We start from the raw sequence: 13509 nt of genomic DNA on the forward strand, positions 1-13509 counted from the left end.
TGCGGTTTTTAGCTAACTTCACATACCACCAAATATAAACAAAACTATTTTACGACTAACTTCGGAAGTTTCATTCAATTGCGCAGTATACGAATGTGGGGGACAAAGATGGCGACTTCCTTCTCGGACGCTTTTAATGCACAAACGGGGTTTTGCTACCTCCTGATCCTTTTTTGTTCGAAGGTTCGATCAATTTTTTAATTACGTCATGGTGACGTCAGATTTGCTCTGCGCGCTCCATGGAACGCCACTGCGTCAAACCTGTCACAACCCTAACCTCAAATTTACTTCCATAGATAAGTTTACTTCAAAATTCAAAAATGTACATCTAATATTCCTAAAACAATAATAATAATTAAACAAAATAATGAATCACCTAAAAGTCTCGCAAAATTACATTTTTAATCTACTAGCTGCTGATGAGTATGAGTATCCTCTATTACAAAAAGAGGCTGTTGAGAAAATTACTAAGAATATTACTGATATAGTGTACACAACACTTAAACAGAAAAGTACTGCCAGTTCTGTAAAACGGTGCAATTTATTGGTAAGGTGACTAAATTCAAAATTGCATAATGAAGGGGTTTGAAGCAAAAGGGCAGCTTTGCAAGTGACATTGCAAGAAAATGTAATAAATGTAGGTATTTTTGTTTATTTGAATTGTACATATTTTATTGATGATTTCGTTGCTTTCTTTCAGTTTATTGTTTGTTATTTTCAACAACTTAGAATGTATATTTCTAATTTCTGTATTTACATACAAATTGGGAGCTTAAGTAAGTACAGCAATTTCTCCATTTTTTAATTGGCCACTTGCACCCATTCCATTTGTTTCTGATCCTTTCATATATGCACATTTATGGTATACAAATCAACCTAACACAGAGCTTGTATACCTATTTCTTTTTCTAGCACTTAATTAACATCACATGTGAAACTCCAGAATCTCATATAATGGAAAACAGCCCCCAAATCTATTTGAACCATTATGAACAGCATGTGTGTAACTCAAGTAGTCCCCTTACAGATTCACTGCTTAGCTCAATAAACAAAGAACAACAAGTATTGAGTGCTGAAGACATACATACTGAAGTACTACAATTCTACAAAATAAAGAACACTAAAAGAAAGGAATTTGTAAAAAGATTAGAGCTAATAAAACAAAATGATGTGGAAGAGTTGCAGAAAGTTAACATGTCTTTGATTAAGATGAGTGTTGCAAGTTATGAAACAGATCAGAACTTAATTGACAAACTTTTGAAAGTTGCTGCTCCTGATGTAGGAGTTCCACAAGTTGTTTCATTGGAAGTTAGAAAAAAGCAAGTGGGGTTTCTGTATTCTATAGTTAATATTGATAGTGATCATGCTAGGAAGAAAATAGTCAACTACATCCTGGATAAACTGGAATCATATGAAACACTACAGAAATATGAAGTTCAATTATTAGAAGATTTGTGGATGAATGAAGGTAAGAACAAGTTAAATTATTTGGTAAATTGGTAAAAATAATTCTATTCTAGAGTATACAAAATTGATAGTACAGAAGTTTCCATTTGTAATGGAAAGGATAATCCTAAGATTTTGTCAGGAAATTGTAACACTTGCTGCAAGTTCTGAAGTCAGTCAATACTTTTTGTCATTAACAGACAACTTGACCATTCACAAATTGCAAACAGTGTGTGCTGAAAACTTAGTGTTGTATGGTAAATTGAAAACTTTTATATTTGAGCTTTATGTGCATAGTTATTGCAATGAAAATGTTTATAAGTTTGTCAATTACATTATTTAAATTAGTTATTTTTGTAAAATTATATTTTCAAACAAACAAAAAATAGGTACTGGAAAATCTGGGATTGTATTGACCATTGTTTTTGTACATTGTTAGCCATCAGTGTTATTAGTGCTAAATTCATGAAGTGTCCCCCCCCTGTGATACTAGACTCGTAGATAAAACTGGACTGACTTGAACACTTAAAGGGATACCTTGGGGCCACTTTGTAGTAAAAAATATATTAGAAAAAGAAAGAGAGAAAATGTTTTGAAACATGTGGAATGACAGTAAAATAAATTGTGGTTAAGTTAAGTACTCTTCCTTCATTTACCACTCTGGATTATGAACTGTCAAGTGAAGTGAACACAAGCCGCATGGCAAAATCCTAATTTGACCAAGTGTCAAATTTAAAATTACCTCATTCTGTGCGTCAAAAACGTTCCGATCCGCTCACTCCATGGAGCGTGAAAACGAATGCGGTTTGTGTGTGTGTTCACTTGACAGTTCATATTAATTTCATTTCAATTGCTTGAATTTGAAGCTGAAGTCAGCTGAACTGAGAACCAACCTCAATCATTTTCAAACTGCTTTTACTGCTGCTCACTTCTAGTTTTTTTTGTTGTAAAATTCGTCCTATTCAAGGCTTTGGTAAAATGGCAGTTCTAGTTTTAAATTTCAATTTGCTTAATACCACATCAGAAAACGAGGGGGTGGTGGCAACACTCAGTAATAAACTGGAGCAAGCCTTAAAAAGTACTTTATCCCAAGTGAAATTGGTATCTTCCTTCAATGTAGAAGGAAGCTTGGTGAACATATTCACTGCTGATGGTGGGTCTGTGATAAATTTAAGACTCTTTCCTGATGGCTTGGTGTCCTTCAACATTGACTATCACCAAAGCAAATCAGGGACAGCTTATGAGGTAAGTATCTCAATCAAATTTGATTGAAGTCAATTAGACCATTTGTCTTTATAATTGTTTATTTAGATTTTAAGGGAAATTCTTTGTGGTATTTTAATTTAACAGTTAAGTCCATGTTGCCTTGCTATTGTTGAAGAATTCCAACCATATCCCTAAAGTTTTCAGCAAAAAATTGTTATTTTGTCCTTTTGCATACCTGCATAGTGATAGCAGCTTATACACAGCAAATTGAATGTTGGACTGGTTTTGGCTATGATGAAAATTTCAATTTTATATGAACACCATTTTGTGTAAAGAATTATTAACTTAACAGTTAACTACTTAATTATCAATATACTTTTATTATATTTTTGATAAAAAAAGTATTATTATTACAGCTATAGATCAAACACTGTGAAACAGTTTATGACTACTTCTATTAGTACAAATACCAAAGTATCTAAACCATTTGCCATGTGTGACTTTCAATCCCAAGAAACACTAAAAATGCTTAATGTTTGATCTGCCAGAATTTTATGAATAAAACAAATTTAATTAAATATTGCTACTGTTATTAGTCATAAAATTTTAGTGATCAAAGTAAAAAGGTAAAATCATAAATCACTATATTACTTCAGTAATAAAAATTAATGTTTCCTTCATTTTTTTAGAAAGGTGTAAAAAAAGGAAATGGGTTATTGTAAGTAAGTATTACATCACAAAGTTTTCACAGGCTGATAGGTCAGGCATTATAACAAGTTTTTTTTTGTCATACAGGTAGTAGATAACGTAAACAGTAAAGCTACTTTCTCTTGGACCAACAAGGAATGTTTTTCTATTAGGTATATTAAGAGTTTCAATTATACCTACCCTGTTGATTTAGTGTGATAGACCAGATAGAAAATTTTAGCTTGCCTGTTTAAATGTAGTAAAACAAACTTTATCTATTAAATAGTTGCTGAAAATGTATTGGGACAGAATTAACTACATATTAACATATCATTTAAAATTCAGTTTTCTATATATCTTTTAACTATGCATTTAGAAATAGTTTAGCATTTAAAGAAAAGCCAAATACCTGCTTATTATTGCATTTATTACAATTATTTTAGATAATTGAAAAACTAGAGTCAACGATTACTAAAAGCGTCCCTGATTTAAAATGGTCCCGTTCTTTGCCTGGCATAAAATCCCATGAAACTTTTAGATATTACGTCAGTTCAGGTGATAATCATCAAAATTTTAGTGGTAGAGTCATTTAATTACCAAGTCAATTTCAGATTGTAGATTACTAGAATATGACGTGGACAAGGTTGTCTTTGAGGCGGTTACACGCTACCAAAAAGTGCAGATTGTCCATTCTATCACTTTAGGGAACATTCTAGTTCTTGACAATCTTCAAAGTATGCTTTTTTATTATATTAAAGAAAAATAGTAAAACCCAGGTATATTGTTTTAGATCTTAGCGAAGCTGATTTAGTTTACACAGAGACGCTGATGCAACGCGGAAAAGAAAACTATAAAGATAAAAGTATTCTAATTTTAGGTATGTATAGGTTAACTGTTGCTTAGGAGGCTTTTAACTGATTTTAATGTCAGGAGGGGGCGATGGAGCTCTGCTCTATGAACTCCTGAAAGAACAACCTAAAGAAGTGATTATGGTGGAAATTGATGAAACGGTCATGTCTGCCTGCTCCAAGTATATGCGTTCAGCTTGTGGAAATGTTCTTGATAAGTTAGAAGGCCCTAATTATAAAGTAATCAGTAACTTAAAAGTTATATGTGGTTTGCTGTCAATTAAATCATTTTCAGATTATTGTTGAGGATTGTATGGTGATTCTGAGAAATGCCGCTAAAGAAGGGAAAAAATTTGATTACATCTTTGGAGACCTCACTGATGTACCTATTTCCATAGATCACTCCACTGAATTGTGGGCTTTTATCAATCAAGTTCTGGATCTAAGTTTTAAGGTTTTGCAGCCAAATGGAAAATTTATGACGCATGTAAGTCCTTATCTTTACCTGTACAAACTTAATAGCAGTGGCGACAGATATGAGGTATATCTTAGCTTGTTTATTGTTTTTTTCTCAGAGCTAGGTAAGTTGTCTCTAGTCTAACCATCAGTTTATGTGTCATTTTTACATACATATACATCAAAATAATGGAATTTTAACAGAGAAACCGTTAAAGCCTAAGATTTTCACTTTCTATAACTTCTTACCCCCTGCAAGTAAAAACTTGATATTATTTCCAGTTTTTAAGAAGGCAAAATTCAAACGGCAAGGGAAGTTTTGTAAAGTCTTATTTGCTAATTTCATTACGTCTTCAGCTCTGTCGCCATTGCTTATTAGATATTGATAGAGTGAAATATAAAACCGTATTTTATTAGGTGACAGGTACTAGTTCCCAAAGTGCCTTAGAATCCTACAAAAAGCAGCTGGAAAAAATCAATCCACCAGTAACTTTTACATTGGATCAAGCTTATGTCCCATCCTTTTATGAAGAGTGGATCTTTTGCCAAGTCAGTTTTGCAAACAAGGAATAACGCAACGCCCCGCCGGGCGCTGAAATTGTCATCGATCTGTTAGTTAGGCTTAGAATTAGGGCAGTTTTGGCTTTTTTCTTCTTACAATGCAAGCTGTCTTATGAACCAAAGCGGTGATTTAGGTTAGTTGGCTCTTTTGCTATGGTGTTAGAGCCACAATCAGGGCAATAATAGTATTAATTTTATCTACCTACACAAGGAGTGATTCAGGAATTTATCATACTGTTTTCATATTCAGAAGTATTCTATCTCAGTTGAAAGGTCATTTATTTGTTTGTACCTATTGGTGTTAAGTCATTTAAGTGTTTGTAATTAGTTCTGTTATTTAAGTAACAACTTCAGTAACAAGTTACATTGAGGATAGCCAAGATTGAATCTATTGTAGAATGTATTATGAAAAAAGTAAATAAATAGTTGTCACATACCTATTTGATCTTTTTAATAGTCTTATTTTTAAAGCCAAAAGAAGTTTTTTATTTAACTCTAACATTACGAAACCCAAACACACTGGTTTTCAAAACTTATATTACAAAATGTTTATAAAACAGGGTGAATTATTATATGAATATTGAAAGGAAAACAATAAACTGAGAAAAACAAATATTCTACTCAGTCCATCTATGTGCACAATGTGGATTAGTACATACATAATATAATCTCATTTCCTCCTCAGCCCTTCGAGTTTGAGCTTGGAAAAATACAGCTTCTCTATGTTGACACACTGGACAGTGATGATCCTCAGTTCTAGGCAGTGTTGGATCAGATATAACATCTGGATTAATATGGGTTAGTTCACTAAAATTATGTCAGATTGCTTAATTTCAAAGCTGTTTAGAAATATAAAGCAAATAGACTTACTCAATTTCGTGCATAATTTTGTTGACATAAATGCATTTGGAGTCAGCATGTTGTTTGTAGTCACAGTTTCTGCAAGCATACAGTAGGACTTTATTTTCCTTGTCTTCTTTAGGGTACAACATATTATTGCTGAAATATTTTTCATTGTTTTGTAGTGTGTTTTAAAACATCATCAAAGTGAATTAAGTTACCATTCTTGACAAAAACGGATTCCCACAAAACCTGGCCCCTCACTGTGGGATTCATAACCAGTGGGCTTGGACATACTTGAGAAACACTACCTATATTATGTTATAAGGATATTTAAACGTATTTTCATACGTTACAGCTTGTGTAGTTTACAATATTATTTATAATTATTAACGTTAATTGTTTTGTTTTTCTGTTTTTCCAGAAACCAAAAAAACCTACTTAAACTTAACCTAACTTTGTTGTGCCCTCTTGCTTGACATTCTTGACAAGATGATTTTGGGTTCTTCTTCTTCTCTTCTTTCTAAATAAGAATAGGCAAAGGACGTAAGACGTGCATTTATCTTTTGCAGTTTTTGCCATGTTTTTGCACTATTTTAATTTTAAGTTTTTGGTCTCCTGCGCTCTTGCTTTTAAACTTAAAACCCTATTGGACTAGATTGGTAGGAATTTTACCATCATGTGACTATACAAACTACAATCTAGTTAATTCAATCCTACAATCGTCTGAAAAAATAATTTACAGTATTCTGTATACACAGTCCCACCTACCCATTTCTTTTAACCTTGTTAACTTGCCGACGTAGAGTAGTCGAGTGCCGATAATCAAGATTGAAACCCAATAAAATGATTTCAAAGTTAGTATTACTGGAGATATTACAAAATTCCTTTTCCTTTCGCTGCTCGCACAGTAAACGCAAAGGTTTGCCTTGAATTGGTTCCGTGGAATTCATGTGTATAGGATTTCTTATAAAGTTAGTGTATCAATAGAGATAAACTACTGGCTGAAAATGGGGTGCAACTCTTCCAAAACAAAACTCAATGTAACCACCACAGGTAAATGTCTATTTAAAATTTTAGTCAAAATACCACCTTGTCTTTGTTTTGCTAATCACTAATCAGTGTCAGTATAGTATAGAGGGCACATTAGTAAATTAGTAATCTCCAAAATGTGAAGAAATATTCGGCCTGTTCAGTGTTCAGTAGACATATCTCTACATACTTAATTTCAAAGCCAAAAAGTGTGTCAAGGCAACTCAAAGAACTTCATTGTTGTTTGCTGTGTGGGGTCGATTCTGCAGAGTGACTGAGATATTTCTTCACATCTAATAATCCTGGGTTGGTAATATACTTCTTGTTTTTTAAATTATAAAGTTTATTGTTTTGAAATAATGCTTATACCTAGGCATTCATTCAAATCCATTCTACTCTCAAGTTCATATCCACAATGATGTTAGACTAAACATAATTTCTCTTTTTTTTTATACTTCTAACAAAATATGTAAGGGTAATAAATGTTTCACTGTTTTTCTTGTAGTCATTCCATACTCTTTTGTTATCAACCAGTATAATAAAACAAACAGACTTTTCCTTACTGCCCATTGCTTCATATAAGCAGGTAACAAACAAGTCAAGTAAATAAGCTTAATCTGCAATGCTCATGGAGACAACATCAGTTGTTCATTAGACTTAGTTGATATATAAATTACATAATTTGGATTACAATAGATGACATAATTATTGCAGGACCCTTAATTATAGCAAAAATCCTTATCATCCTTATCAATCATTTTATTATCAATCTAGCCACTTGATTGATCATAATGATCATTTTTTTCATCAACTACCTGATGATATTCCTAGACCTGGCAGTGGGATTTAATGTACTGCTCAGTCAACACCCACTTTTGTTACTTGGCGCCATCTGCCGCCAATTACAGTAATTTCTTGCACAATAGATATAGAAGAGAAGATATCAATTACTGAAAGATACGTTTTTCAACATGATATTTTATTCTATTTCAAATGAACAAGTAGGTATACCTATGTTATTTCCGAGGTTATTTCCAAACCGATTGACCAACTAAACTAGTCAAAAACGTGCATTGCCAAATATTAAACTTGATATGTGACGGGCAATTAAAATAAGCAAAACTTTAAGCACTTTTAACTCTTTGTGTTCTATCAGTGATGTGAAATTTACACTCAAAAAATTGAAAATTACTTACAGCGACTGCAGCGCAACCCTCAAACGACTCAGAAGATGAGTTCGTCGAAGACGTGGTGTGCGTCGTTCAAGACATCAACGAAAACGAAATGAAAACTTTCGAATTGGCAGAAGAAAAGGTGCTGTTGGTGAGACAAAAGGGAGAGATCAAAGCGATCGGGACCAAGTGCACCCACTACGGCGCACCTTTAGTCAATGGGGCTTTGGGAGACGGTCGGGTGCGATGCCAATGGCATGGAGCTTGTTTCAACTTGACTACCGGTGATATTGAAGACTTTCCTGGTAGGTCTAAAACTCAAATAGGTTACAGATTGGGTTATTAATCTTATTATGATTTTTTACTGGCCTGAAAATCATTATTAGGCTTGGATTCCTTGCCATGCTACCAGGTTACAATAAAAGACGATAACGTGATAGTAAGAGCTCGCAAATCAGAGCTGACAGCCAATAAAAGGGTGAAACCCATGACAAAAAAACTAGCTGGTTCTAGAGATCGGTACATTGTAATTGGTGGAGGACCTTCTGGTGCTGTTACCGTCGAAACTCTTCGTCAAGAAGGTTTTTACTAGTTTGCAAGTGGTTACAAACTTTTTATGTACATTGAATACCGCAGGTTTTACTGGTGAAGTCGTGATGATCACCAAGGAAAATTATCTACCATATGATCGGGTTAAAGTGAGCAAGCAAATGGATTTTGAAATTTCCAAGGCACAATTCAGGGACGATCAGTTCTATAAAGACAATGGAATAGATATTTTGAAGGTAAGTTCTGCTTCAAAAAATATCTGTGGTTACTATACATAGAATCTATAGGGTGTAGCGGCAACTTCTGTCGATACCGCAGCTAATATAGTATCGTTGTCCAATGGGTCTGAACTCACCTACGACAAGTTGTACATCGCTACCGGATCCAATCCTAGAAAGCCCGACGTGCCCGGTAAAGAGTTGAAAAACGTTTGCGTACTAAAGGACTATGACGACTCCGCGTAAGTTTTACATTAAAAAAAAAGAAGGGGAGAACTTTACCAGTGTAGATGATTTTGATTTTTTTCATTTTTTTTTTTCTAAAAAAATCTACAGTAAAATCCGACCCTGTGTTAATCTTGCAACCAATCAGAATAATGAAATGCTATATTTCGATTGTTTTTTGTGCATCTCTTTAACGTAATTAGACAGTATGGTATAGCGTACTGTAGAGGCTAGTGTGCCACGAACAGCCGCGATTCATTATGGAAAATGATGATTGACCATCATTCTCAAAATTTAGTTGATGGGGGCAGTTTATTTAAAATATTTTTAAAATTATGGCATTTCCGGTTATTCCTAACACCTTGTATATTGATTATTTTTTGGATTCAAAGTCAAATTTTAGACATATTTCATATACAGGGTGGTCCAGTTTTAAATGTCAATAATTCACCAATCGATAGCCCATCAAAAAATAAGTTGACATGCATTATGCCATTTTCCTGAAAAACGCTTCCTAGGGAAGACACATACCTCCAAAGTTGCTACAACTGTCAGACCGTTTGACTAATTTTGATAAAATTTGGAACAAGCAATTATGAAATGAGTACTCGTTATGTGATGTGAATGACATTCTTCAAAATTGTTTAGACGCGTCGATATAGGGGGATAGTCTTTATTTTCTACGCTGACTGGATATTATTCAAAATTGACAAAAATGTCTACTTGAGTTATTGTATTTTTTACTTTAAAATGGTTCAAAAGGATTCAAATCTGGTCATCTGTGAGGTTTACGAGTTAATTTTTGACACTGAAAATAGTCAAAAAACCGGATTGTTGGACTAATGTTTACTGGCGTTCAATTTTTTAGACCAATCCGAATTTTCGAACTAATTTAATTCTAATAATTAGTGTTCAAGACTAATATCGTAGCATTTAATGCGAAAATTGTTTAATTTTATCAGTGAAGAGTTTGAAACAACTTTTACTATAAAAAATAGTTTAAAATTCGATTTTTGAGCCTTAAAGCACAGTGAAGCGTCTAGAAGTCAATTTAATACTAACAAAGCGTAAAATGGCATGTTTAAGCGTATGGAAAATGTAAAAATAGTTTTTTAAGTCTGCTATGTCAAAAACTTGGTGAAGATAACCCTAAAACTCGATTTTCCAAGATGAAAGCAGTTTTAAAGCCCTAAAAATAGTCCAGAGTTCTAAGAAAATGAAAAGCAAAGTAAAAAAATTTGAAAAGTTAATCTTCAAGTCAATTTTCATAAATCTAATGTCAATATCCTGTATTTATGACTAAAATATTGAAATGTATTTTCAAATTATGAAAATTTACTTCAAACGCAAATTTTAAGCTTTTGATGTCACTTTTTGGTGTCCAAGTCAATTTTCAAGGTTGAAATGTGTGAATTTGTAGTCAAAAATTGTAGATAAATTAGTTTTTCATGGCTACAATTCAATTTTCACTACTAAAGTTTTTCAACTTATCTGAAAATTATACCGACTGACTACAAAGACAGTTTTTAAGCCTTTCAAGTCAGTTTCCAAGTCAATTATTGTCAAGGCTAAAGTCTTTCAATTTGTCTGAAAACTGTGAAAACTGCATAAAAGACAATTTTTAAGCCTCTCAAGTCAATTTTCATCGTTTCAAAGTAAATTTACTGGTTAATAAGTCAGTTTTCAAAACTAAAGTCTTTCAATTGGTCTGGAAACTATGAAAACTGGCTACAAAGACATTTTTTAAGCTTCTTTAAAGTCAATTTTCACCGTTTTCAAGACAATTCTTAAGTTGGGTTGGGTTGGTTTTGGGTCTTTGAACGTAATAACTCAATTATCTCGTAAACAAAGTTTTAAGTCAGAATTTTATAAAAGATGCTTATTTTGTTAAATTGAACAAGTAAAGTAAAAAAAATTGAAATTTTTTAAAAATAAGGACAAGGTAGAAAAATTAACACACAGAGAAAGTTTCGACAAACGTCATTAACATCGCCTAATTTCATATTTATTTGTTCCAAATTTGATTAAAATTGCTCCAGCTGTCTGACAGTTATGACAAGAAACCGATTTTTTAAACTGAACTTTTATGGACTGTATTTTCCTTGAGTAGCATTTTTCATGAAAATGACATAATGTATGTTAACTTATTTTTTGATGGGCTATCGAATGGTGAATTATTGACATTTAAAACTGGACCACCCTGTACATATTACATTTACCATTTTATGTGAAACTTATTGACGTTTGTAATACCTAAAACAACTGTAATATTCGCATATCAGAAAACGTTTTTCTCTTGATTTTTGTACTGCAAAAAAACGTCAAAAATAATTATACAAGGTGGTCAAAAGTTGGCCTCAAAAAATGAATTTTAAAAAGTGTAAAAAGTCAAGTTTTTTTAAGGGGAACACTCCTATTTTTAAAATTGTATCTTGTTCCCGGTCTAAAATTAGGGCAAGTTCTTCGGTATTATTGTGGTATTATGGACTACCCTGTATAGAGTGAGCCCAACTTGAAGTGTATTAAAGACATTCAACAGATATGCCTACCCCCAACTGAATCCAGAAATCGACGTCGTCGTAATTGGTTCGAGCTTTATCGGAATGGAAGCGGCCAACTTTTGTCTTGGCAAAGTGAATAGTGTCACCGTTATTGGTCGCGGAGCCGTCCCGTTCCGTTCTATATGGGGCGAACGAATTGGTGCTGCCATATTAACCATGTTTGAAAATAAAGGCGTCAAGTACATACCTAATAACGGTAAGTAATTGAAAATGTACTAATCAACATGTGAAATGTTGCTGTTATTCCGCATTTTTACAGGAATAAAGAAAATCAACGACAACGGTGCCGGTTATGTGTCGAGCGTGGAACTGAATGACGGCCAGATATTAAAGTGCGACATTTTGTTCTGCGGTATCGGCAGCACCTACTTTACAGATTTTTTAAAAGGATCCGGCATTGCTATGCAGCCGGACGGCTCTGTCGAAACTAACGAATTTCTACAAACCAACATTCCTAATGTTTACGCGGGCGGTGATATCGCGTACGCCCCAGTTTGGTCATATCACAATCGCAAAGTAGCCATCGGTAAGTTTTCGTTCGTTTTGTTACCAAATGAAAACTTCATTTTATTCGTGTTTTGTAAAAAAAAACGAATAAGAAATGACTGTTAGTATTTGTATACCTATAGGCGGTGAAATATAATATTATTTTTTTTATATTAGGCCATTATCCACTGGCGCAGTACCACGGACGAATGGCCGCATTGAATATGCTGGGCAAAAACACCCCAATTAAAGCGGTTCCCTATTTCTGGACGATGCTTTTCGGAAAAGGGTTCCGATACGCCGGTCACGGTGCATACGACGATGTCATTTACCACGGTGACGTAGAAAATCTGAAATTTATCGCGTTCTTCCTGAAAGATGATGAAGTGGTGTCGGCCACTTCGTGTGGGATGGACCCCTACGTGTCAGTATTCGCCGAGAGACTGGCTCAAGGCAAAAAACTGTACAGAGTGGATTTAAAAGACGACGCGATGGCTTGGACCAAAATGTGATACGCTTTATTGCCAATCTATAATTGAAACGGGTATAGTACTTTAATTTCCCGTGTGTATAACTATTTCACATAGTTAGTTATTGTTTTTATTAATATTTATTTATTTTTTGCTGTTGTTGAGATTGAGAATGATATATTTATATTTATGTATTTACATACTAAAAATTTATGTATTTATAGATATACAGAATTTATTATGTATTTTTGACAAAAGTTCATATTTTTTGTACAGTATTCTAATACTACCTTTCTCTCTCTCTATTTTATTGTTGTTGCCTTTTTTATGCAGTATTAAATATGATGTATTATTCATGAACTTAGTTATGTAGAGGTACTAGAATTTCAAAACTATCCATACGAAAAACGGTTATAAGAGAGGATCAATTACAATCCAATGCTCTCGACAAAATAGCTATTTATGTACTAGGGGTGTTACTTAATGTCCTGAAGGCCGAAACAGCCCGAAAAAAAATCCGAGATAAAAACATAAAATTATCACATTAAGTAATCTAATACTAGGTGTAGGGTATACTACAGTTAATAAATAAATGTTTATAAATCATATTGTGTTATATTTCAGTAGGTACTTTACTTTTCAATCAATCCATTCTTCTGGCAAAGACGACATTAAAAAAGTGCTTTTTAACGTCTTATACCATCAATTTTAGTAATAGTTTTGTGAAGGTATATTTTAATAAGTGTCACTTT

At 33.3% G+C, this 13509-nt stretch overlaps 4 protein-coding genes and 1 long non-coding RNA gene across 9 annotated transcripts; 4 read left to right on the top strand and 1 right to left on the bottom strand.

The window, feature by feature from the left end:
* Window positions 1-259: 259 nt before the first annotated feature.
* On the top strand, window positions 260-2083 carry LOC145726314 (uncharacterized). 2 transcript variants are annotated; one of them, XM_081975366.1, is made up of 4 exons: window positions 260-547; window positions 913-1323; window positions 1375-1468; window positions 1521-2083. In XM_081975366.1, exons 1-4 carry the CDS (start codon window positions 368-370, stop codon window positions 1787-1789), a joined length of 954 nt encoding a protein of 317 aa, XP_081831492.1. In that variant the 5' UTR covers window positions 260-367; the 3' UTR covers window positions 1790-2083. The 2 variants fall into 2 exon arrangements, with proteins under 2 accessions (XP_081831492.1, XP_081831491.1); XM_081975365.1 differs by having other exon boundaries at window positions 261-547; window positions 913-1468.
* Window positions 2084-2267: 184 nt separating this feature from the next.
* Sms (spermine synthase) lies at window positions 2268-5644 on the top strand. Its single transcript, XM_081975357.1, has 7 exons — window positions 2268-2691; window positions 3783-3894; window positions 3951-4073; window positions 4130-4216; window positions 4270-4427; window positions 4483-4674; window positions 5061-5644. Exons 1-7 carry the CDS (start codon window positions 2425-2427, stop codon window positions 5214-5216), a joined length of 1095 nt encoding a protein of 364 aa, XP_081831483.1. The 5' UTR covers window positions 2268-2424; the 3' UTR covers window positions 5217-5644.
* Window positions 5645-5723: 79 nt separating this feature from the next.
* On the bottom strand, window positions 5724-6522 carry Polr2I (RNA polymerase II subunit RpII15). Its single transcript, XM_081975385.1, has 3 exons — window positions 6266-6522; window positions 6075-6203; window positions 5724-6011 (listed from the first exon to the last, which is right to left on the bottom strand). The coding sequence occupies exons 1-3, from the start codon at window positions 6337-6339 to the stop codon at window positions 5822-5824; spliced, it is 393 nt and encodes a 130-aa protein (XP_081831511.1). The 5' UTR covers window positions 6340-6522; the 3' UTR covers window positions 5724-5821.
* Window positions 6523-6612: 90 nt separating this feature from the next.
* Window positions 6613-13363, top strand: LOC145726301 (apoptosis-inducing factor 3-like). Of its 4 annotated transcripts, XM_081975339.1 has the most exons (9): window positions 6613-6966; window positions 7020-7100; window positions 8275-8553; window positions 8635-8829; window positions 8885-9033; window positions 9085-9257; window positions 11780-11997; window positions 12061-12327; window positions 12465-13363. In XM_081975339.1, exons 1-9 carry the CDS (start codon window positions 6891-6893, stop codon window positions 12797-12799), a joined length of 1773 nt encoding a protein of 590 aa, XP_081831465.1. In that variant the 5' UTR covers window positions 6613-6890; the 3' UTR covers window positions 12800-13363. The 4 variants fall into 4 exon arrangements, with proteins under 4 accessions (XP_081831465.1, XP_081831466.1, XP_081831468.1 ...); XM_081975340.1 differs by having other exon boundaries at window positions 6613-7100; XM_081975342.1 differs by lacking the exon at window positions 7020-7100 and having other exon boundaries at window positions 6614-6901.
* LOC145726337 (uncharacterized) lies at window positions 7247-7571 on the top strand. Its single transcript, XR_014177562.1, has 2 exons — window positions 7247-7386; window positions 7450-7571. It is a non-coding gene; the product is annotated as an uncharacterized LOC145726337 (long non-coding RNA).
* Window positions 13364-13509: the final 146 nt, after the last annotated feature.

Source organism: Ips typographus, linkage group LG3 (genome assembly GCF_016097725.1).
Source record: "Ips typographus isolate SLU linkage group LG3, UJ_Ityp_2.0, whole genome shotgun sequence".
Lineage (NCBI taxonomy): Eukaryota > Metazoa > Arthropoda > Insecta > Coleoptera > Curculionidae > Ips > Ips typographus.

What these genes read in the sequence shown, in the direction of transcription:
- LOC145726314 (XM_081975365.1), top strand. Translation starts at nt 368, where the DNA reads ATGAATCACCTAAAAGTCTCGCAAAATTACATTTTTAATCTACTAGCT. An exon ending in TAAAACGGTGCAATTTATTG is followed by an intron (nt 548 to 912) that starts GTAAGGTGACTA and finishes TTCTTTTTCTAG; the next exon opens with CACTTAATTAACATCACATG. An exon ending in AGATTTGTGGATGAATGAAG is followed by an intron (nt 1,469 to 1,520) that starts GTAAGAACAAGT and finishes ATTCTATTCTAG; the next exon opens with AGTATACAAAATTGATAGTA.
- Sms (XM_081975357.1), top strand. Translation starts at nt 2,425, where the DNA reads ATGGCAGTTCTAGTTTTAAATTTCAATTTGCTTAATACCACATCAGAA. An exon ending in AATCAGGGACAGCTTATGAG is followed by an intron (nt 2,692 to 3,782) that starts GTAAGTATCTCA and finishes CAATTATTTTAG; the next exon opens with ATAATTGAAAAACTAGAGTC. An exon ending in TAAAAGTATTCTAATTTTAG is followed by an intron (nt 4,217 to 4,269) that starts GTATGTATAGGT and finishes TTTTAATGTCAG; the next exon opens with GAGGGGGCGATGGAGCTCTG.
- Polr2I (XM_081975385.1), bottom strand. Translation starts at nt 6,339, where the DNA reads ATGTCCAAGCCCACTGGTTATGAATCCCACAGTGAGGGGCCAGGTTTT. An exon ending in ATCCGTTTTTGTCAAGAATG is followed by an intron (nt 6,204 to 6,265) that starts GTAACTTAATTC and finishes AAAATATTTCAG; the next exon opens with CAATAATATGTTGTACCCTA. An exon ending in AAAATTATGCACGAAATTGA is followed by an intron (nt 6,012 to 6,074) that starts GTAAGTCTATTT and finishes ACATAATTTTAG; the next exon opens with TGAACTAACCCATATTAATC.
- LOC145726301 (XM_081975339.1), top strand. Translation starts at nt 6,891, where the DNA reads ATGATTTCAAAGTTAGTATTACTGGAGATATTACAAAATTCCTTTTCC. An exon ending in ACTCAATGTAACCACCACAG is followed by an intron (nt 7,101 to 8,274) that starts GTAAATGTCTAT and finishes AATTACTTACAG; the next exon opens with CGACTGCAGCGCAACCCTCA. An exon ending in TGATATTGAAGACTTTCCTG is followed by an intron (nt 8,554 to 8,634) that starts GTAGGTCTAAAA and finishes AATCATTATTAG; the next exon opens with GCTTGGATTCCTTGCCATGC.